Below are 21,523 nucleotides of genomic sequence, written 5' to 3' on the forward strand. Positions count from 1 at the left end.
GAAGATTCGGCTCGGTTGTAATATTCTTGCAAAATATAATTCAGGTATGTTCTAAATACACACAGGACAGTAGCAATGTACAACTTAGACTCAGAATTCAATGCGCCAAGTCTTGCCAATGCCAACATTGGGTTTCTTCACAATGGCATAAGGTGCCTTGCCGCCCTCCTGTTCGTAGAACTCCAGGGAGGCAGTAGAGGCAGACTTAGCTCCGTCCTCAATCACGGTAACGGTCTTCTTCTCCTTCCACTCCGTAGGTGGATCAACGACAACAACCCGCTCCACAGTGACGCCGGCCATGGCCTTGTGGTAATCGGCTGTCTTGGCTCCCTTGGTGCCGATGTCCTCAGAGGACAGGGCGGAGTCACGGTAGTTGAAGCGGCGGTGAATGTATGCTCCGCGCTCGTAATCGAAAGTCTCGCCATCATCGACGTACAAGGTTCCTTCGGCTTCACCGTTCTTATCGAGAGTGATGATCAAGGTGTAAGGATCCCAGCGCATGAGACCGGTGCTACGACGAGGACGATCCTTGCGAGGAATGATGTGACCACCCTGGATCAGAACGGGGACTTTCTCCTCGGGTGCGGGAACAGTGTGCCTTTTGCCAGCGCCTTGGTAGACGGTGAAATCGAAGTAGTCGTAGTACTTCTCATCGTCAGAAATGTAGACATCGGCGCTGTTTGTATTCTCCTTCACGACGGGCTTCACGAGCAGACCGGTAGAGCCAAGGTACAGCTGGTCGTCGATGGCAAAGCCTTGCTCGTCCTCAGGGAAGACATAGTACTGTGGCCGCACAATCGGTGTGCCGTTAACTGAGGCTTCGTGGAAAGCTGTGTACCAAGCAGGCAGGAGCTGGTATCGGAGGCGAATAGATTGAGCGATGTAAGATCGGTGTGGTTCACTGATCAGATACGGCTCACGTCGACGAGTATCGATGTGAGCGTGGGCACGGAAGAAGGGGTACCAGATACCGGTCTGGTACCAGCGGCTCAAGAGCTCCTTGTCGGGGTTGTGGAAGAAACCGCCGACGTCAGCACCGGCGAATGGGAATCCAGCAATACCATTGGTCAGAACCATGGGAAGAGTGGCGCCGAGGTGCTCCCAAGTAGCTTGGTTGTCTCCAGTCCACATGGCGGACACCCGCTGAGCACCAGAGTAGTAGGAGCGGGTCAGGATGAATGGGCGGCGGACCTCACCCTTCTTGCGCTCAAGCATTGCCTTGTAGGTAGCGTTCAGCAGGGTCAGTCCATTGACGTTGTGGATGTCACGGTGCTCCCAGTTACCGTAGTGAAGGTTATCCTTGGGCATAGTCATATCGGGTCCGTTGAACACAGATGGCTCATTCATATCATTCCAAATGAAAAGGTTCTGGAGTGATCCCTTAAATTTGTCGAACTTGTGGAGAGTGGCCCACCAAGCGTGTGCAGCGGGATTAAAGCAATCAACCCAGTTTGAAGAGCCTGGCCAGCACCATCCGTCATAGATTTCGCCGTCCTTGTTCAAAACTGCAAGGTTCTTGCTCTTGAGCTCCTCGGAAACAAAGTACTTGTCTGCGTTCTTGATGTGAGGGTCAATCAAAACAACAAGCTTGCGCTCGCTTTCATCAAGCTTCTGCTGCATGCCCTTAGGGTCGGGGAAGGTGAGAGGGTCCCAAGTGAAGTACTTCCGGTCGTCGGTGTATTCGAGATCAAGCCAGATCACATCGTAGGGAATCTGGTACTTGTCAAACTTGGCATTGACTTCCTTCACATCCTCGTCCGTGACATAGTTCCAGCGGCACTGGTGATATCCAATCGCAAACTGCTGAGGCAGCTGCGTGTATCCAGTGAGTTCACCATAGGTTTTGCTGATGTCATTAGGCGAGGGTCCGAGGAACACAAACAAGTCAATTCGGCCAGATTCGGAGATCCAGTGGGTTTGAGTGTTCGTCTTAGAGCTGTAGCCCAAGGCAAGTGGGTTCGGAGAGACGGTGGACTTGACGATATCGATCCAGGTTTCTGCGGCATTGAGCCAGAAGACACCAACGGTCGAGTCCTTGCGGTGGGCCTGCATGAGAGGGATGGCACCGTACAACGTCATTGGGCTCTCAAGTTCATACTCAAATACATCCGAGTTGTAAAGTCGGTAAGGGTCATCGTGATTGCCAGATCCGCCACGGGTCTCCTTGAGCGAGAGCGAGTCGGCATGCTCTGGGATACCGAACACGTGGTTGTATCCAGGGAAGGTGATATCGAGAGCGATACTTTCAGGGCCTCGTGGCTTCGAATCGGTGTTTCCTCCAAATGTCTCCTCCCACCAGGTGCTTTCATCTTCCGCAGATTCGCCTTCTGGGGTGTCAACCTTGGGTCGCCAGTGCTCCATGTTCAACAGGCCTTGGTGATTCAATTGAACGTGTGTTTGTCCATCCCGTTCAAACTCAACACCGAATGGCGCATGACGGATGACAGCCTGGAACTTATCGCCTGGTCCATACACAATGTTTGTAAAGCCTGTCTCGCTCTGGGCGCTCAAAGTGGCCGACTTGCTGACTTCCAATCCGCCGACGATGGCCCATTTTTCAGCCTCGTCATATCGCTTCTTGTTGGCTGAGCTGCCATGTCGCATCTCAATGTCACCGTGTAGTCGTTTCTCTTCGTCCACCAGAACGCGGGCAGCTCCCGACTCCAAGAAGGACACCGTGAGGGGTAACTGGACCTTCTCATTTGTAGCAGTTGTTTTGACAATGACACCAGTCAGGAGACCATCCTTGAAGTGTATAGTGGCGGGATCGAGCTCGTAGGGGGAGCTCCATGCAGACCCCAGAGCAGAGGCGTTGTCGGCGAAAGCTCGATTTCGTTTGCAGAATCCGGATTGCTCGCAGGTTTTAAAATCTTTGCGCTTCACGGCAACTAGAATTTCAATCGTAGTTAGCAATCAAGCAAATCGACTGATCCCGGCCAAAAGCGACACTCACAGCCAGGAACGACCATGCAGCCGATAAGGATGACCAAAGAGAGCAAAAGTGCCCATCGAGGGGCTGGTGGGCTCCGGGCCATGATTTGAATGTGTTAGTCAATCAGAGAGGCTCAATCTCCGACACAATGATGCGAAATATCAGTGGAAGACCTGCATTTAGAGGTGGAGATCACTGTCAACAACCGGAACCTACCCGCAAGCTGTCCTTGAGCTGGGGTAGCCTCTCCGCCTGCGGCAGTAAGGCATCAGCCTGATATTCAGGCATTCTGATCCTCGACCAATCACAACTCAATGTGTAGCGTGTTGATCCACGACAGTCTGAACCCTTCATTTTTACGTGCTCCCATCATTTGTACGAGTATTGAATTTGACTAGCTGGGTTCTTTCACAACCCAGTTGCGGCTTCCACGTCATATTGATACTGAATCTCTAGCATTTGTCAATATAATGTTCCAGCCGACATTCTGACAGACAAGGGTCCAGAGCTCCAGACTTCTGGATCGCGATCTAAACCTTGTTGGATAAGAGAGAGAGACTCTAAGAGTGGCCATTGTACCTTACAGGCCTGGCTCAGATGGACCGGTCGTGTACAGAACTCACAATTGAAATCGAATTGCAGGACCCTGAGTTTAGCAAAAGTCCTTTGTGAACCGACTCATGGATACTGAGGGCGTTGCTGTGTTTGATAGATCGTCGAGGCTATTAGAACACGGAGCCTAGTTCTCTCGGAGCCATTGATGGATGGAGCCTGTCTTGTTCCAATTCTCAATTCCAATTAGAGACACTACCCAGATGAGAGTACTAGCTAACTACTTCCAAAGTTAGGTAGGTTAATTACATCTGGGATGACTTGAAGACCTTGGTGGCCTGGCATTTCAGGCGAAGAGAAACCCCTCCTTGTGGCCACCAATCAACGAGCACCGGTGGCTGCGGGAAAAAAAAGACTCTATTTAATCTTCCACTCCTCCCGCCCTCTTTTTCTGCTTCATACCACTCTATAACATACCATCAAAATGTCTGCCAATGAGGAACAAACGTATGTACCTTCATCAATCCCAATCACTATACTTTCACAAGCTAACCAATCGATCTAGTTTCATCGCCATCAAGCCCGATGGTGTCCAGGTATGGACCCCTCGAACCCGAGCTCGACAATAACGACTCAATTGAACGGCGTTTACTTACAAGCTTGCAGCGTGGCCTGATCGGCCCCATCATCTCTCGCTTCGAGAACCGTGGCTTCCAGCTCGTCGCCATGAAGCTCACCTCCCCCAGCAAGGAGCACCTCGAGACTCACTACGCTGACCTCTCCACCAAGCCCTTCTTCAAGGGTCTTGTCTCCTGTTCGTTACTCCATGCCATTCAATGTCATGGATTACACTAATACAGCTTCAGACATGCTCAGCGGTCCCATCTGCGCTATGGTCTGGCAGGGCAAGGACGCCGTCAAGACCGGCCGTGTCCTCCTCGGTGCCACCAACCCCCTGGCTTCCGCCCCCGGTACCATCCGTGGTGACTTCGCCATCGTAAGCTTTCCCCCACATTCCCCATTGTCGATCCATACTCACACCCCTACCAGGATGTCGGCCGCAACGTCTGCCACGGTTCCGACTCCGTCGAGAACGCCAAGAAGGAGATTGCCCTCTGGTTCACTCCCACCGAGGTCCTCCAGTGGAAGTCCACCCAGTCCGCTTGGGTTTACGAGTAAATTACTCGTTTCCACGTGGAACTGTTGGAAGGACAACCTTCCTCGAACATTTGCAGCATAGAATAAAGCAACAAATTTGAGGAAATGTCTTGACGACTTGGGTATTAACGCTTTTCATATTCTTCGTATGATGTATCCACAAGCTCTGGTATCATAACATTTGCGGTGTCTCCAAGCCCCTCAACCTCTCTTGAACAGCTTTCGAGCAAGCTTCGCTGTTGGTGTAAAGACTGTCTTTGCAAACCACGGCGTAGCCCAAACACTTGCCGCCAGCCGGGCCGGCATTAAAGCTTTCGTAATTGCATACGCCGTCGCAAATTCCAGCACTAATCGCACACCTGCGCGTTCGGTCTTGGTCTCCTCAGTGGCCCCATGCCCTGCAACGGTATCTACGTCCGCCTCGTCGACCCAACCTTTCTTCTTCAGCCAACGACCAAACCGCGCAGCTCCCTCGTCAAAGGCATTAGACTCGCCTGTCTCTGAAGCAAGGTTCGGCATCCAAACACCGTAGTGAAAAGCACCAACCAGCCCAATTAGGGGAATTATAGCAGTGATCTCATGGAGTATAAGGAATGATGTGATATGAGTGACCGGTGCCCCGAACAGAGGTGTTGTATATGCGCGAAGAAATCGAGGGAGGCGGTCATTGAATCGGCGCAGTCGAGAACTGGAGTCATTGAGGTTCAATTGCGACGGCTTTGGCGGAGTTGGAGGAGTTGAAAACGCGCGTGCTGCATGCGGTTTACTTCGAGGTAGGCGGAGGTAACGGAGAAGGTTGGACGGGCGGGATGCCATGTCGGGGAGCTGAACCAGCTGAGGGACTCGACTAGTGACCTCGGCAGACAATGTTCAAGACAATGTTCAGGGAATTGGCCGGCAAAGCCCGAGTCGATGTCAACTTTGAATGTTAAGCTCGTCGATCGCCCGAGCGATTATCTGCTGACTCATCTGCTGCTCGGGCAAAACCTTTTTATGTGAGCTTTTCGCCAGTTTAAGTAAAGTTCTCCCTTGCGTAAAGGATAGTTTAGCCGTATATGCAAGTTTAGTAGATCTGTAGGAGGATATTTCATGCGAGATGGCCACTCGGTAGCTGAAGACATCATAGTTCCCGATGCGATCGGAGATGGTGACATGGTCCACTTTTGCCCGAATCCTCTCCTCTTCTTCATTCAACCCCTCCTGTAGACCTTCTCTCAGACACAATGGAGAAGAAGATCACAGAGAAGATCGCGGCTTTGCCGCCTGATGCGAACTACTTCTCTTTGGAGTTCTTCCCGCCAAAGACTCGCATGGTGGGGTTACCCCGCTGAAAGCGTCGATATTTGCTAATATGCTGTTGTATAGGGCTTCGCCAACCTGTCCGCACGTCTGGAGCGCATGGCCCAGGCTCTCCGCCCACTATTCGTGACCGTCACTTGGGGTGCTGGTGGTAGCACTGCCGCGCGATCCCTCGAGCTGGCAGAAGTATGCCAGCGCCAACTGCAGTTGACGACCGTTCTTCACCTGACATGTACGAACATGAGCCGAAAGCTGGTGGACATGGCGCTGGATGAGGCTAAGGTGTTGGGCATTCGCAATATCCTTGCGCTTCGTGGTGACCCTCCCCGCAGCGAGGAATACAACATGCACGGAGAGGACGACAGCAACAAGGACTTCACTTTTGCCGTTGATTTGGTGCGCTACATTCGCGCTACACACGGAGATTACTTCTGTGTTGGTGTTGCTGCATACCCAGAGGGCCATCCCGCCGATTCATTCCAAGACACCCAGGACCCGGCCAGAGACATTCCCTACCTCGTGGAGAAGACCTTGGCTGGTGCAGACTTCATCATGACCCAGTTGACTTACGACATCGATGCGTACCAGAAGTTTGAGGATATGCTTCGCAACCACGAATCGGGTGCTTTCAAGACCATTCCTATCATCCCAGGCTTGATGCCCATTCACAGCTACAAGATTCTCACTCGAGTGACGAAGCTTAGCCATGTCACCATTCCGCCTCCCATCGCTAACCGCATGGAAGAGCTCAAGCATGATGACGATGCTGTCAAGCGCGCTGGTGTTGATATTGTCAGTGAAATTGTGGATGGCATCAAGGATCTTCGTTGCCCTGGACCCCGGGGTTTCCACTTCTACACTCTCAATCTGGAGAAGACCGTTTCGTTCATTCTGGAGCAGTGCAAACTGATTCCGGATTATGCGGACGAGTCTGCTATCGAAGATAACGTATCTATTCCTATCGATTTCCCCGGACGCACCATCGGAAGGCGCCGTGCCTCATCCATTAACTCGCAACCCCACAACCGTGTCATTGTGGACAGACTATCCGGAAAGGAGTCATCAGAGAACTCCGTGCACGAAGCACGCTCAGACCGCGCCGGTATGCCTGCAATGCCGCCTAACCGCAGCACCACTCTCCTCATCTCCGAGGGCCAGGGTGCGCTCGGCAGAGAGGCCACATGGGATGACTTCCCCAACGGTCGATGGGGTGATGCTCGATCCCCTGCTTTCGGTGAAATCGATGGTTACGGTCCTTCTCTTCACGTCACTTCCACCGCCGCACGCCGCCTATGGGGACATCCCGTTGACACTTCCGACATGAGTACGCTTTTCCGTCGCCATGTCTCTGGGGAGCTACACATGGTTCCCTGGTCAGAGGGTGGAGCTGAGGAGGATGGAGGTGGTCTGAACGCAGAGACTGAGCTTATTCGGCCAGAGCTGCTCAAGCTCATCGATGGTCGTGGATGGTGGACTCTTGCCTCCCAGCCTGCAGTGAACGGAGTGCACAGTGACCACCATATCTTCGGATGGGGTCCTCAGCGTGAGGGCTTCGTCTTCCAAAAGCCTTTCGTTGAGTTCTTCTGCTCCAACAATGACTACACCAACATCCTCCAACCGATGTTCAAAAAGCACGGCCACGACAAGATGACTTGGTTCGCCACAAATGTAAAGGGCGACTTTGAATCTTCTATTCCCTCCCAGCAAGCCGGCGTCGAGCTCGACGACCTCGGTACTAACCCCGACAGTGTCAACGCCGTCACCTGGGGTGTCTTCCGCGGCAAGGAAATCGTCACCCCCACCATCATTGAAGAAGTCAGTTTCCGCGCTTGGGGTGAGGAGGCTTTCAGAATCTGGGATGAGTGGCGCCGTATCTACCCCCGTGGCTCGCCAACCGAAACTTACCTCGACACTACCAAGAACGACGCTTGGTTGGTCTGCGTTGTCGGTCAACAATTCGGCGCTGGCACCAAGCAGGGCTCCAAGGAAGAGGAGGATGAAGTCAAATGGATGTGGCGTGTGTTGGCTGGCGAAGAGGTATGAGGATGAGGTCTAGATCTACCAGTTCCTCTCGTATTTAGGTGAGCGCTGGTCTGGCCTGGACATATGAGATGCATGGCACAAAATATGGATTTTTGTATATTAGTCTTGATCTCGTCCTATTGAAATGAATATTACGATTATGCAAAAACTTCTTCTGTGAGATGATAACTGAAATTTATGTTCATATCGCTTAGCAAATGCTACTGGAGAAAGATGGTATGTCTATCTTTCATGCAAGTTCTGTTGGGGTCCATCCCCATTGAGTCCTACAAGCTCAAGCCTTCTTGGCAAACCCATGCTCTTCTAGCCCGCTTGCGTCGGTATCTGGTGTCGCAATCTGCGATTCGGTAAACTTCAACTTGGCTTGATCGAGCTGGCCATACGCTTTGGGCATGCGAAGAGATTGGGTAGGTCCGTTGACTTGGGTTTGGTATCCACGCAATCTAAAACAGCAGTTAGCAATCTGTAAGTTTTCAAGCTTCCAAGGTTGGAAATTGGAAATTCAGTGTTCAGACGAAAAGCCATGCTTGTGTACATACCTGGGACCCTTTCCGGTGCTTTCTGGCATCGAGGAGGCATAAATGCGATTGAATGCATATACATCATCCTCATAGGTGCCGCGCTGAATACTATCTCGAACTCCAGCAAAGAAGAGATCCATCACATGGAAGTTGTGCATCTGAATAAGTGCCCACGCAGTCATTTCTTTAGCCATCAGTAGGTGATGTACATAGGCGCGGTGGTAGTTCTTGCAAGCATAGCACTGACATCCCTTGCTCAGCGACGATGTGTCGGTAGTATGCTGAGAAGACCACATGTCAAGACCAAAGGGTCGAAGTTCAGAGCTGCCTTCTTCCGGAGCTGGAGCCGGGAAAGTGAATTCAAGCACGATCCCAGCGTCCGAACACTCACCTACAAACGGTGTGGTCAGAAGATCTGCTCCAAGCGAAATATCTCGCAGGATGCTATGCGGGGTATCAGGTTCACTGAACAGCAGCCGAGGCAGATTTGATAACGTCTCTGGGACGAATTCCAATGAAGCAGAGTGATATAGCGCCAGACCGGAGATATCCCATCGGAACTCGCTTTCAAGATCCTCCAGATACAGCGATTGCTGCGCATTGTCGAGTGGTAAGACTGGCGCGAAGAATGCGGCCTTCGACTTCTGATCTTCTGGGACATGCTCCCCGTAGAGTTTCTCCAATGCTTCTTGAGTCCATGCATGCGTTCGGTCTACCATCCTCGCCCGTCTCTTATTTCCGGGCTCCTTGTTGGCCAAATCAGCCATTCCAACTATGATATCTGGTCTCAGTTTTCGCACTGCTTCTACGTATTCCGACGAGGGAAGTTGTTTGAACCCAACAGATGTCAACAGTGCGATGGAGGTTGACGTGTTTGCAGGCGGGCATGGAATAGCGGGAAATCGGCGTGGTCCGAGGATCAAAGGCATGTCTTCTGCCACACAAATGAATTTCTTCAATGGTGACTCGTGCGCCGCGGCGGGCATTTTATAAACAGCAGGGCTCTTTTTCTCGATGACTAGTGGCATGCGCTGTCAGCTGCTTGGAGTCAAGAATCAAGATTGCATTTGTTTGTTACTCACAGTCTTCCAATCCAGCATAAAGACTGTTAATCGCTGTATGGTCGCGCATCACGTCGTGCGCAATATGGGGTACAGTGCCCCGCGAAGTGAGCGGGACATGATGCGGCGTCGCGATTGCCTTGCGAGCCGGAAGAGCGAGTTTGCCGACTCTGGGCGCAAGAACGGGCGCAGCGGATCCCAGGAGACTAAAGCTCATGGGGGGTGTTGCTTCCATGGTGCTGGTGGTGATTGAGAGGCCATGTTGCAGATCTCGATCTTATCGGCAGAAAATGCGATCTCGCTCCGATAAACACTCCGTCACCCTTGACAATCACCGCTCATATACACAGCACACAACAACAAGAGACGCTTTTGGTGTACAGACTCTCTCTTTTTTGCATTTACCAACCCGCACATAATTGCACCAAACTCGCTATGGCCACCCAAACGCCAACAAAACGCGGGGCTCTCATTGTCGTTGAGGGCCTCGACCGCGCCGGTAAATCGAGCCAATGTGAGATGCTACGAGACTCTCTTTCGCAGCAAGGAAACTCGGTCAAATATATCCGATTCCCAGGTATCTTGTCCTGTATAGCTATTTATGGTCCATTGGTTTAACACATCGAAGACAGGACAACACCCATCGGAAAGTTGATTGATAGCTATCTACGCGGTTCATCCCACCAAGACGATCACTCCATCCACCTCCTTTTCTCCGCGAATCGCTGGGAAGTTGCCAAGAGCATTGAAGATGATATAGCCAGCGGAACCACGGTTATTGTTGACCGATACTCATATTCCGGCGTTGTCTACTCGGCAGCAAAGGCAAACCCCACACTCTCACTGGAGTGGGCTTGGCAGCCAGAGATCGGCCTACCACGCCCAGACGTCTGCCTCTTTCTCAGCATTTCCCCCGAAGAAGCAGCCAAACGCGGTGGGTTTGGCGCGGAGCGTTATGAGAATGAAGCTATGCAGACCCGCGTGCGAGAGCTCTTCCGCGCGATATTCGAGAAGCAGCAAGATGTTGCCATTATCGATGCGGGGAAATCTATTGAGGAGGTCGCATCAGAGATCCAGGATGCCGTCACTGGCTATATTTCGCGTATAGATGCGACATCTTCATTGAGGAAGCTGGAGCCTCTTGCGTAGAGTCATAGTCGTTGATCCCAAATGGCTATTCCACCAGCTCTGCGTCATCCCAGTCGCTGTCCTCAATCACAACCTCGAGTTTTGATGGAGGACGACTCGATGTATGCTTGTGTCGGCCTTCAAAATCCGAGTCGGATTCCGGGTCAAGTCCCTCGGTCCAATCTGGACTGAGCTCATCGTGAGCTGAGTCTTCTTCTTGCACCCCAGGCTCCATTGAGGTTGATCGAGCTATCGATGCCTTCTCGGCTGCAGATTCTTTGCGCAGCCGTTTCTCTTTTTTCGCAGAATCGCTCGTGCCTCTTTTTCTGCGCGGTTGCGGAAGCTCAGCTCGCGCATCATCGTTGGCCATTGGACGATCTTTTCGCATAAAGGACAACTTCCTTGGGCTGGTACCAAGAGATCCGGCTCATTGGTAGCAACTAGAAAACTGCTAGATAGGCATAATAAATGGCTCGTACCACGACAATCCGGTTGTGGGCATACTACGATCTGTTCCGTGTTTGGGGTGACCGATTGGTTACAAACCGTGCACTGTAGATCTTCAGGGTCCTCCAGCATGAACATCGACTTTTCGAGATAATCTTCCAGCCTGGCATAGTCAACTGATAAGTTGTTGATGCACCCTGCAGGTTCGTGCTCATTGGTTTGCTTGGCGTTGGGCACCGTTGTTAGGTTGTCACCATCCAGGATAGTTTTGATATTTTGGGGCAGCCGAGAATCTACACGGTCGTTCCAAGCGCGCCATACGCGCCATACATCGGCACGGAAAAACCGGACCCGCAATGGCCAAGAAGAGAAATACGTCGACCGGAGGAGAGAATGCAAGTCCTCCAAATGAGCCGTCAGGGATCTCCTAGCTCGTGCGCGTGGCTTGGGTTTGGGCTTTCCTGTCTTCGGGTCGATATTAACCTTGGTCTTGCCCTCGTCTTCGGGTTCGAGGTGCCGGGATCTTTCCGGGTGCTGCCAGGCCCATCTGCATGTGTGAATTTGGGATGCATGTGGAAATAAACAAATCCCCAACTTACTCAAATTGAAGGGCGCCCACTCTGGTCATAAAACCCTCGACAACCAGGCACATTTCCCAGGGGCGTAATTTATCTCTTGCGGTGCGCTTGGCCCCACCTTTGGCGACGCCGTTGTGCTGGGGGAGTCGTCTGATCGGGTTAGGCGTCGAGCCGATGTACAGCGAGGCGTGACGGACGGTCGACCGGAGGAGATAACAGCAATAGTAAGCCGGGACAGGTTTGGGAGGTTCTGACCCTTCCATGATTTCTGCTTCAAATGCCGGAATCCCCAGAGTCCAGAGCGTCGACTTGTCCAGTCCTTGAAATTAGCTCCGCCTATCGACTAAATGCGGGTCCAAAAACGGCGATAAACATGAAATCACATGACGCAGTGTTTGGCGCGAACCAACAGATCGAGGCAGTATGTGCGTACTCCATGTTCTGTACAGAGGTATAGATATCACCTCATATTGCGAGTAAATATTCAATCGTATTTCAATATTCAATAATAAACAATTATGAAATACTCATGAAATACTCAGACTGCAGGTCACCAACTACTTCCGGGGACCTCGTTATATATCACACAAGGAATTCTGATTTAAAACAACTGAATTGATTTAGAGTGAAAAACACATTCGAGGCTCTTTGATGTGTCACACAAGGCCATGACACCACCAGCATATATTATTGTATCTCAATACCTACTATACGTACTCTAAAGGTACCAAAAGCACTCGTATGATGTCCGTTTGCAGGATTGCGGTACGATTACCAAAGTTTCGGGTGAAACTCGGGTTCTACGCGGTACCTGAGCTCCGATTAGCCCATTTTTACCGTATCTGACATACCGTACTGATCGGTACCACCACTAGTACACAGACTCTCTCCCTTGTCACTTATTGGTCACTTGGTGGTTCTTTTTTTACTGGTTGCCCACATAAAAGGAACCTGGCAGTACTTCTGGAGTACCACCCCGGTAGATCTGTACTGCACATAATCTCGTTTCCACTCTAAGGTTCGTCTCTACCCTTCTTTCCTGCGACTTGGGCATCTCTCCTCTCTTTTCATCGCGACTTTCGACTTTTCTTGCTGTCGTCCCTTCTTTTTTCGAATTCTATCCACTTCACATAATTCGGTTTGTCTCCGACCCTCTCTTACATCGCAGCACGCCGGCAGCCGCCTTGCTTGATATCTATCTCCACGCCCTGCGTTTGTCGCATTACAGCCATTGATGATCATAGTTCCTAGTCCGGACGCGCAAGACCTCGACATCGTCCCTCAATAGCCTATATCCTTCCAAACAATGGGAGCTCCGGCCTCTGCCGGGGCGACCTCGACGGCTGCGGCAGGGCAGCCGACTCGATCCTCGAGCACCCACCCTTCCCATTCCCATAATGTCCCTCTGAGCGCTCGGAGGTCCGCGCCCCTTGATCTCTCCACCGTGGAACGACGAGGACAACCGAACAATCCTCGAGAACCCTCCAAGCGCATTCGCCCACATGGAATCCCAGAAGCTCCGACCTTCCGGCCGACAGAGGAGGAGTTCAAAGACCCTGTGGCCTATATTCAGAAGATTGCACCCGAAGGCAAGAAGTATGGAATTTGTCGAGTCGTGCCGCCAGAGGGCTGGCAACCAACTTTCGCAATTGATACCGAGGTAGGAATACTGCTTGCAAGAATGCACTCGCATTTGGTTTCCGCGCGTGGTCAACGGCTGACATTCGGATCTAGCGCTTCCATTTCAAGACCCGCCGGCAAGAACTCAATTCCGTCGAAGGAGGTAAGAATCCGTGCCCAGCAAATCATGCTGTCCCGCCAAGTGCTGTATCTTCACCGTGTGGATCTGACTCCATGACACAGGAAACCGCGCAAACATGAACTACGTCGATGGACTCGCCATGTTCCACAAACAGCACGGGACTAATTACAGCCGACTCCCCAGTGTTGACAAACGACCACTAGATCTCTACAAGCTCAAGAAGGCGGTCGAGAGTCGTGGTGGATTCGAATCGGTGTGCAAGTTGAAGAAATGGGCGGAAATTGGTCGCGATCTCGGATACAGCGGCAAAATCATGTCCTCCTTGTCAACATCTCTCAAAAATTCCTACCAACGATATCTTCAGCCTTACGAAGAATACTTGGCACGCGCTAAACCCGGCGTTCAACAGCAGCTGGAACTGGAACATGGCGGCCCATACACTCCTTCGCCACTCCCATCTCCGATGACCATGGCCCAGCGGCCCACCGTGGAAGAAAATGGTACGCCCTCTAAAGTCCGCGATGAAAGCTCTGGCCTGCCTCGGATGGCTGCTTCACATACCCCATTGGCACATACTCCATTGGGGCAGACCCCGATAGGCCATACACCGGTAGCGCGCTCTCCGATGGAGAAGTCACCCGAGAAGCCCACACCTCCCGTCGAACCTACACCTCCCCGTCCGGCCGCCACAGGCTTCACGTCCGTTAATGCAGGGCTCGGTGGATTTACCGCGGTCAACCGCTCCCCATTCACCCCGAGTAGCACCGGTCCACCGATCAAGCGGGAGGGTGAGAACGGAACATCAACACCGCAAGTAGAGCCCGAGCATCGCGATGCTTCTGCGCCTATCAATGGCCAAACAGAAGAGCTTTTGAAGCGCTCCATAAGCCACGACGAAGGCTCTCAAACGGAGAACGGTGACGAGGATGGCGACAATGGGCGCCGAAGCAAGCGCTTGAAAAGGGATTCGCTTCCTACTATTGCAGGCTCTCATATGTCGCTTCTTCGCCCGGCCCCACCAAAGCCCCGCAAGGATGGGTCTCAACCAGTTGGAGAGAAGTGCGAGACTTGTGGCAAGTCGGATAACCAAGAAACCATCCTTGTGTGCGACGGCTGCGAGCTTGGATATCACACAGCATGCTTGGACCCGTCAACTACGACGCCGTCAGAGCATGACTGGCACTGCCCCAAGTGCTTGGTCGGCACAGGAGAGTTCGGATTCGAGGACGGAGGCGTCTACTCACTGAAGCAATTCCAGGAGAAGGCCAACGAGTTCAAGAAGAAATATTTCGCCTCGAAGATGCCCTTTGATCCCGTACTCAACACGCACCGGCGCGAGACTGAAGACGACGTCGAGGCCGAGTTCTGGAAACTTGTTGTCGATCTACATGAGACCGTCGAGGTCGAATATGGCGCAGACATTCATTCAACTACTCACGGAAGTGGTTTCCCTACCGTGGAACGCAACCCGTTGGATCAGTTCTCGTCTGATCCCTGGAACTTGAACGTTCTTCCGTTCTATGGCGACTCTCTCTTCCGTTATATCAAGTCTGATATCTCTGGGATGACTGTTCCTTGGGTCTATGTCGGCATGTGCTTTTCAACATTCTGCTGGCATAACGAAGATCATTACGCCTACTCAGCCAACTACCAGCACTTTGGCGCTACCAAGACCTGGTATGGGATTCCGGGTGCCGATGCAGAGGCCTTTGAAGCTGCCATGCGCGAAGCAGTACCTGAACTATTCGAGGGACAACCAGACCTGCTGTTCCAGCTCGTGACCTTGATGCCCCCCGACAAACTCCGCAAGGCGGGCGTCAACGTTTACGCCGTCGATCAGCGAGCCGGCCAGTTCGTGCTGACGTTCCCTCAGGCTTACCATGCGGGTTTCAACCATGGTTTCAATTTCAACGAAGCAGTGAATTTTGCCCCAGCAGACTGGGAGCCCTTCGGTGCCGCGGGTGTTGATCGTCTCCAGAACTTCCGTAGACACCCGTGCTTCTCCCATGATGAACTCCTTCTCACGGCTGCTGCTCGCGATACTTCTATTGCCACTGCCAAGTGGCTGGCACCTGCATTAGCAAGGACGTGTGCCCGAGAAATTGCTGAAAGAGCCGCGTTCCTTTATCGACAGAAGGAAGCCGCCGCTCGCACCTCTGGCTCTGGTATTGAGTCTATGTCGGATAATTTCCATTCCACGGTCGTAGTTGATGATCAGGATCTCCCAGAGGAAGATTCCCAGTGCCAGCACTGCAAGGCGTATGCTTACCTTACGCAGTTCCGTTGCCACAAATCAGGCAAAACTGTCTGTTTGTCGCACGTGGACAGCTATGACTGCTGTGGTGAGACACTTCCTCAGAAACTATGCGGTCCGGGTCATACCTTGCGGTACCGGATGAGTGACGAGGCACTGCAGACCGTTGCGCAGAAGGTTCAGGAACGGGCCAGGATCCCAGAGGCGTGGTCCGAGAAACTCGACAAAACTCTGGAGGATGAACCAAAGCCCCAGCTGAAGGCCCTTCATAACTTGCTCAGTGAAGGTGAGAAAATCCCATACCACTTGTCTGGCCTCCAGGATCTTGCGGCATTCGTCCAGCGTTGCGATAAATGGGTTGAAGAAGCCAATAACTACATTACCCGGAAGCAGCAAAACCGGAGAAAAAACGAAAAGGCTTGGCGCAGGACTAGTACCAAGACAGCGCAGCTGGACGATCGCGATCGTGAAGTCCGCAGGGTTGAACATATCTACGCCCTACTGGCAGAGGCTGATAAACTTTCGTTCCACTGTCCACAGATGGCGGCGTTGGAAGAGAAAACCCGCGAAATCGAGAAATTCCGCCAGGATATTAGTGGTGCCCTAATGAATCCACAATCCCGACCCATCCAAGAGGTCGAAGAGCTGATCGAAGCTGGCAAGAACTTCAACGTGGAAATTCCGGAGCTGGAACACCTGGAGCAAGTTTCTCGCCAAATCAAATGGACTGATGAAGCTGCTCGCAGGCGGGACAAATTTATGAACCTCAAGGATTGTCATGAACTCGTTGCCGGTGCTGAACAGCTGGGTCTTCCCGAGAACAACGAGCACTTGCTGCATTTCAAGGAGCTCGCCCGCCATGGCGATGCGTGGGAGCTGAAAGCCAAGGAACTCATGTCGGTCGAGGCAGTGCATTATCAGCAACTAGAAGCTCTCTCTGCGCAGGCCGCTCGTTTCCCAGTATCGCCAGAAACTCTCGCATCTGTGGAGGCTATATTGACCAAGCAACGTGAGGCGCAGAGGCGGATCCAGACTCTGTACGAAAAGAGCAAGGACCCCGAGATGAAGAATCGTCCTAAGTACAAGGAGATTCGCGACCTCATGGAGACTCTTGAGCCCTTGACTTCCCGACCCATTGGCGCAATTGACTTGGAGCGAGAACAAAAACGCCACGAAGACTGGATGAGGAAGGGCAAAAAGCTCTTCGGCAAAGCGAACGCTCCTCTTCACATTCTCAAATCTCATATGGAGTATGTGGAAAAGCGAAATTCGTACTGCTTCGACCTCGAAGACAGCTACAGACCACCTGTGGAACCTTCATCCCGAGACAACTCACCAGAGGGTCTTCTCGAGAGTGCCATTATTCCCAACCCGTGGGGTCAAAAATCTCGCAAGAGAGATGTGTTTTGCATCTGCCGTCACTCAGAGGCGGGAATGATGATCGAGTGTGAGGTCTGCCATGAATGGTATGTTGAACAAGGGTCTGGTTTTGCGATGAAACAAACTAACATTGCATAGGTATCACGGCAAGTGCTTGAAAATTGCCCGTGGTAAAGTCAAAGAGTTTGACAAGTATACCTGCCCGATCTGTGACTGGCGACAGAAGATTCCTCGTGATGCTGCTCGTCCGAAACTAGAGGATCTCCAGGACTGGCACGCAGAAATAGCAACTCTTCCTTTCCAGCCAGAGGAAGAAGAAGTCCTGGAGAGCATCATCAACCAAGCGACGGCCTTCCGTGATTTCTTACATGGCTTTACAAATGCTGCTTGCACAACCACCGAGGAAGTGCCTACTTTGATCTTCTACCTCCGCAAAATCGAGGGAGCAGAGGTGCTGTTGACCTCCGAAACCAACTTCTTCCGGCAAGAGATCCACAAGTGGGCACCTGTCGCCCCGGAGCCTCCTCCAATCTTGGACCAGTCCTTGTCCACCCGGAAGCCCCGCCCTACCAAGCAACAAAAAATGATGGCCCAACTTGGAGTGAACCGTCCCGAGGATCTCCCTGAGCACCTTCGTCCTAAGCATCTGGGCGCTACAAAACGTAAATCGGTCGATGTCTCTCAGCCTGCTCAAAACACACCACCTTCCCTACAGCCGGCGCCGACAACTTCCAGCAGTGCCCCACCTCCTACAACAGGTCCGACCTTGGCTCAGATGACAGATCCTAACGTTGCGCCATACCCCTTCTCCGCGAATTATTCTTTGCCTGGTAGTGATTCTACGCCGGCTTTTGCTCCACATTCATCCTCAGCCTTCCTCCCTCATGCCGCCGCTTCTCAGTCTCCATCATTCCTCCCTCGCTCTCCTCCCCCACAGCAAGACATCGAAACTTCTCTGTTCAGCCCTCCACGATTTGGACATGACCCTCAGTTCGCGAGCAGCAGTCCTCGTCAGAACCTCGATGATGTGTTTGCAGATTTGACAAATCAAGAAATTGACCCCGATGCCGAGCCACAGCCGATGGAGAACACACATGCCAACGAGGCCCTGGAGGCTCTTGTCGTGAGCAACGGCAGCAGTCGTGCTGGATCTGTCCCGGAAGAACCGGTTGAAATGGGTGAAACCCAAGATCCCCCTAAACTCGAGGGTGCCAATGAAGAGCTTGACGAAGAACTTTGATGATGCTATTTGCTTTAATCAACTGATATTCCCTGTCCTATATGAAGCCCCGGCCGCTCGACGAATGGTCGTGGCTTTGATTAAATGTTTTCTTTTCTTTTGTTCACCTTCTCTGTCCCACGCTTTTGTGTTTTTCTCGGATCGAATTTCTAAAAAGGTGTACTACAAGAGTTGGGACTGGCGAGTTGGGGGAGTTCTCCAGCGTTTTGTGTTTTGTGCTTTTGCTTTTTCATACCACCAAGCTATGTCATCGACGAACGCTTTGCTTTGCTGCTGTTGAACCATGTAATACTAGTTGAATCCAGCCATTCTTATCTACTTCTCTCGCTCTGTATTTGTATACTCTATGTTAACTGACATCCGCATATGCTCCAAGAGCAGCCTGCCCCCCTGTATGGATAAAAAGCACATTGACCTCATCCAATCCCGATTCCGCGACCTCTCCTTCTTTTACCCAGTGGATCATGCCCCTGGCGACTTTGGAGGTATACACTGGATCCAAAACCATTCCCTCGCTCCGCGCCATGGTTTCCAAAGTGTCTTTACTTTGATCATCCAGTACACCATATGCAGTTCCGACAAACCGATTATCTAGCCGCACATCCTCAAGAGCGATGTCTCCCTCATCAAGTCCAATAAGGCGACCGGCCGTCCTTGCAAACCTAAGCACTCTCTCTTCATGATACCCTCGGGGTTGAGTGGGCGAATTCAAAACTCCAATGACCTTCCTCGGCCTCTCACCCAGCTTCTCTCGCAGCTTGAACCCAGCCACCAGCCCGCCAACCGTACTGCCACTTCCGCATGCCACAAAGACATAGTCAAACTGGCCTGACCCACCAAGACCCAATTCCTTCTCTTGCGCAGCAATCTCAAATGCAGCCCTCGCGTACCCTAGCCCGCCCAGTGAATGGAGACTCGCACCGCCAGGGATCCAATATGGGGTCTGACCACTGGCCCGAAGCTCATCAAGAAGAGGTGTTGCGTCATGCCCTAGCGGATCACCTTTTTCGCAAATGCGCACCCCGGCACCCAGAAGATGGTTGATCTGCACGTTTCCGCTGCGCTGGAAGGATTCCTTATCGCTTGCTGCCTGGAGACCACCGCCCGTCCCACGATGTAGAAGAATCACCGCATTAAGACCAAGTTTGCGGGCGAGTGCGGCCACCTGTACGGTGTGGTTGCTTTGGATTGCACCCTCTGTTACGAGGGTCGTCGCAGGGCCGCTGAGTGGGCCTGGTGGGCTTGGGTTGTTCTCATGGTAATGGTAGACCGGTGCTTGAGAGAGAATGTCCGGTACAATGTATTCTAACTTGCGATATTTATTGCCCGAGCAGGCTAAAGGTGATGAGTGGTCTTCGCGTTTGGCGTACACGGAGATGAGGGGTTGATGCGGGGAGACTCTGGTCGGTGCAATTGAGGGCAGTGGGTGAATCGGGGATGGTGTAGGATACAATATCTTGTAGCGTGGAATCTGGGCAAGCGTTTCTGGGATTTGTAAAGGGAGAGACATTGTTTTGTACATGACTCCAAGACACTGGAGTCGCAAGAGGTCAGTTGTATAGTTTGGCCTAAATTTGGGGGCATCACTTATTTATCACGTCAGCAATGAAATGACGTATCGCAAATCGAATGCGACGAAAACACCAAAATGACACTCCTTCAGTTTCTGCGACAAGCTCGCCGAGTGCACCACCAGTTCATTTCGGGTGCTTTATCCGAGTCTCCGATCTATGTGATCGGCAACTCATCTGCCGACCTTGACTCCATTGTCTCGGCGATCATCTACTCTTATTGCGCGAACAACCGCCTCCCAATTCAGTCTCCAAGACCTCACATCCCGTTATTGAATTTGCCGAATGTGCCAGCTGGGCCAGAGCTCTACCGACTTCGACCTGAGTTTGTAACGGCACTATGGTCGTCAACGAACTCTCCCGCCCTGAGGAATGAGGAGAAGTTTGAAAATACCCAGCATTCAGCAGGGAATTTCCTACGCGAGCACATTGTGACCGTCGCAGACTTCGCGCAGTCACTCCTTGATCAGAAAGTTCTCAGACAGATTATAACCGAGGCGACATTGGTCGACTGGAATGCGTTGCCTTGCCCTTCAAGAACCGACAAGGGCTTTGGATCTCTGACGGGCTTGCCGGGCTTATCTTTCCGAGCATTGGGATGCATCGATCATCATGTCGACGAGGGCTACATGCCAAGTGCCGAAGAGCTTCCTAGGAACCAGCCGCTGATCATTCAGCCTGGGCCTGGCTCGTGTTCATCCCTCATCGTCAAAGAGCTGCAGCGACAAAGTCTGTGGACCGAAGAGACTGTCGAAATGGTCCAGGTTGCAAAACTTGCACTCTCTGCAATTTTAATTGATACCTCGAATCTGACTGCGGAGGGCAAGGTCACTGATGTAGATCGTGAGGCTGTTCAATCCTTGCGGAACCAGATTGAAGTACCGCGGGAAGCTTCAACCACTCAGTACAAGTGGGACTTGAAACAGTTCTACGAAGCTGTCGTCGATGCCAAGAAGAACAGCCTTGACCTGCTTACCGTGGACGAGGTTCTGGACCGCGACTACAAAGATTGGACCGAGAAATCCCAATCACATGGCAAAGATGTCAAGATTGGATTCTGCTCCTCAGTCAAGCCAATCAGGTGGATCGTGCAGAAAGCGGGTACACCAGAGCAATTCCTACAATCTGCACGCTCATTTGCAACTTCAGCCGATAAAGACTTGGATATGCTTGTTGTTATGACTGCATTCACTGCGAAAGATGGCCAATTCTGCCGTGAACTATTCATTGGCGTGGCGCGCGAGAATGACGCAGCTCTTGAAGGCGCCAAAGCATTTGTTGAGCAAGCTTCTTCTCAACTTGGATTGATCGACTGGTCTCCGTTGGATGCCGAGGATATCCCTGATCTCACAAAAAATGATTTCATTTCTTTGAACGCAGACTCGCCGCTATGGAGGAGACTTTGGGTACAGAATAATGTGGCTGGCAGCAGAAAACAAGTTGCGCCGCTGCTACGGACAGCCGTGGCGAGGTTGTAAATCTAACTATCTTAGAAAGAGTACATAATGAGATGGACAAGAATAATGATTCACTCATGTTGACTTAAATTTCTTAATGAGACAGGCAAACTCTCAAACACCGATCAAGGTCCAGATAT

General features: G+C 51.9%; 10 protein-coding genes across 10 annotated transcripts; 5 read left to right on the forward strand and 5 right to left on the reverse strand.

The window, feature by feature from the left end:
* Positions 1-90: 90 nt before the first annotated feature.
* On the reverse strand, positions 91-3,035 carry N7506_007614 (glucan 1,3-alpha-glucosidase ROT2; the record flags this gene model as incomplete). The annotated part of the gene is made up of 2 exons (XM_056956907.1): positions 91-2,888; positions 2,954-3,035. The coding sequence occupies 2 exons, from the start codon at positions 3,033-3,035 to the stop codon at positions 91-93; spliced, it is 2,880 nt and encodes a 959-aa protein (XP_056811241.1).
* A 933-nt stretch (positions 3,036-3,968) lies between these two features.
* Positions 3,969-4,663, forward strand: N7506_007615 (Nucleoside diphosphate kinase; the record flags this gene model as incomplete). The annotated part of the gene is made up of 5 exons (XM_056956908.1): positions 3,969-3,991; positions 4,050-4,080; positions 4,151-4,298; positions 4,351-4,481; positions 4,535-4,663. 5 exons carry the CDS (start codon positions 3,969-3,971, stop codon positions 4,661-4,663), a joined length of 462 nt encoding a protein of 153 aa, XP_056811242.1.
* Positions 4,664-4,843: 180 nt separating this feature from the next.
* N7506_007616 (uncharacterized protein) lies at positions 4,844-5,458 on the reverse strand (the record flags this gene model as incomplete). The annotated part of the gene is made up of 1 exon (XM_056956909.1): positions 4,844-5,458. One exon carries the CDS (start codon positions 5,456-5,458, stop codon positions 4,844-4,846), a length of 615 nt encoding a protein of 204 aa, XP_056811243.1.
* Positions 5,459-5,865: 407 nt separating this feature from the next.
* Positions 5,866-7,984, forward strand: N7506_007617 (methylenetetrahydrofolate reductase (NAD(P)H) MET12; the record flags this gene model as incomplete). The annotated part of the gene is made up of 2 exons (XM_056956910.1): positions 5,866-5,955; positions 6,008-7,984. 2 exons carry the CDS (start codon positions 5,866-5,868, stop codon positions 7,982-7,984), a joined length of 2,067 nt encoding a protein of 688 aa, XP_056811244.1.
* A 274-nt stretch (positions 7,985-8,258) lies between these two features.
* Positions 8,259-9,840, reverse strand: N7506_007618 (tRNA-ribosyltransferase family protein; the record flags this gene model as incomplete). Its single annotated transcript, XM_056956911.1, has 3 exons — positions 8,259-8,427; positions 8,524-9,523; positions 9,588-9,840. Coding segments are annotated over 3 exons (1,422 nt in total), but the record flags the coding sequence as incomplete, so codon positions are not given.
* Positions 9,841-10,001: 161 nt separating this feature from the next.
* N7506_007619 (bifunctional thymidylate/uridylate kinase) lies at positions 10,002-10,715 on the forward strand (the record flags this gene model as incomplete). The annotated part of the gene is made up of 2 exons (XM_056956912.1): positions 10,002-10,143; positions 10,195-10,715. The coding sequence occupies 2 exons, from the start codon at positions 10,002-10,004 to the stop codon at positions 10,713-10,715; spliced, it is 663 nt and encodes a 220-aa protein (XP_056811246.1).
* A 25-nt stretch (positions 10,716-10,740) lies between these two features.
* On the reverse strand, positions 10,741-11,982 carry N7506_007620 (structure-specific endonuclease subunit SLX1; the record flags this gene model as incomplete). Its single annotated transcript, XM_056956913.1, has 3 exons — positions 10,741-11,120; positions 11,174-11,688; positions 11,741-11,982. The coding sequence occupies 3 exons, from the start codon at positions 11,980-11,982 to the stop codon at positions 10,741-10,743; spliced, it is 1,137 nt and encodes a 378-aa protein (XP_056811247.1).
* A 1,043-nt stretch (positions 11,983-13,025) lies between these two features.
* Positions 13,026-18,355, forward strand: N7506_007621 (uncharacterized protein; the record flags this gene model as incomplete). The annotated part of the gene is made up of 4 exons (XM_056956914.1): positions 13,026-13,379; positions 13,454-13,502; positions 13,583-17,201; positions 17,254-18,355. 4 exons carry the CDS (start codon positions 13,026-13,028, stop codon positions 18,353-18,355), a joined length of 5,124 nt encoding a protein of 1,707 aa, XP_056811248.1.
* A 349-nt stretch (positions 18,356-18,704) lies between these two features.
* N7506_007622 (uncharacterized protein) lies at positions 18,705-19,865 on the reverse strand (the record flags this gene model as incomplete). Its single annotated transcript, XM_056956915.1, has 1 exon — positions 18,705-19,865. One exon carries the CDS (start codon positions 19,863-19,865, stop codon positions 18,705-18,707), a length of 1,161 nt encoding a protein of 386 aa, XP_056811249.1.
* Positions 19,866-20,003: 138 nt separating this feature from the next.
* On the forward strand, positions 20,004-21,404 carry N7506_007623 (putative exopolyphosphatase; the record flags this gene model as incomplete). Its single annotated transcript, XM_056956916.1, has 1 exon — positions 20,004-21,404. One exon carries the CDS (start codon positions 20,004-20,006, stop codon positions 21,402-21,404), a length of 1,401 nt encoding a protein of 466 aa, XP_056811250.1.
* Between the last annotated feature and the right edge of the window lie 119 nt (positions 21,405-21,523).

This window comes from Penicillium brevicompactum (genome assembly GCF_028827555.1).
Source record: "Penicillium brevicompactum strain IBT 35665 chromosome Unknown utg000005l_segment0_segment0, whole genome shotgun sequence".
Taxonomy (NCBI): Eukaryota; Fungi; Ascomycota; class Eurotiomycetes; order Eurotiales; family Aspergillaceae; genus Penicillium; species Penicillium brevicompactum.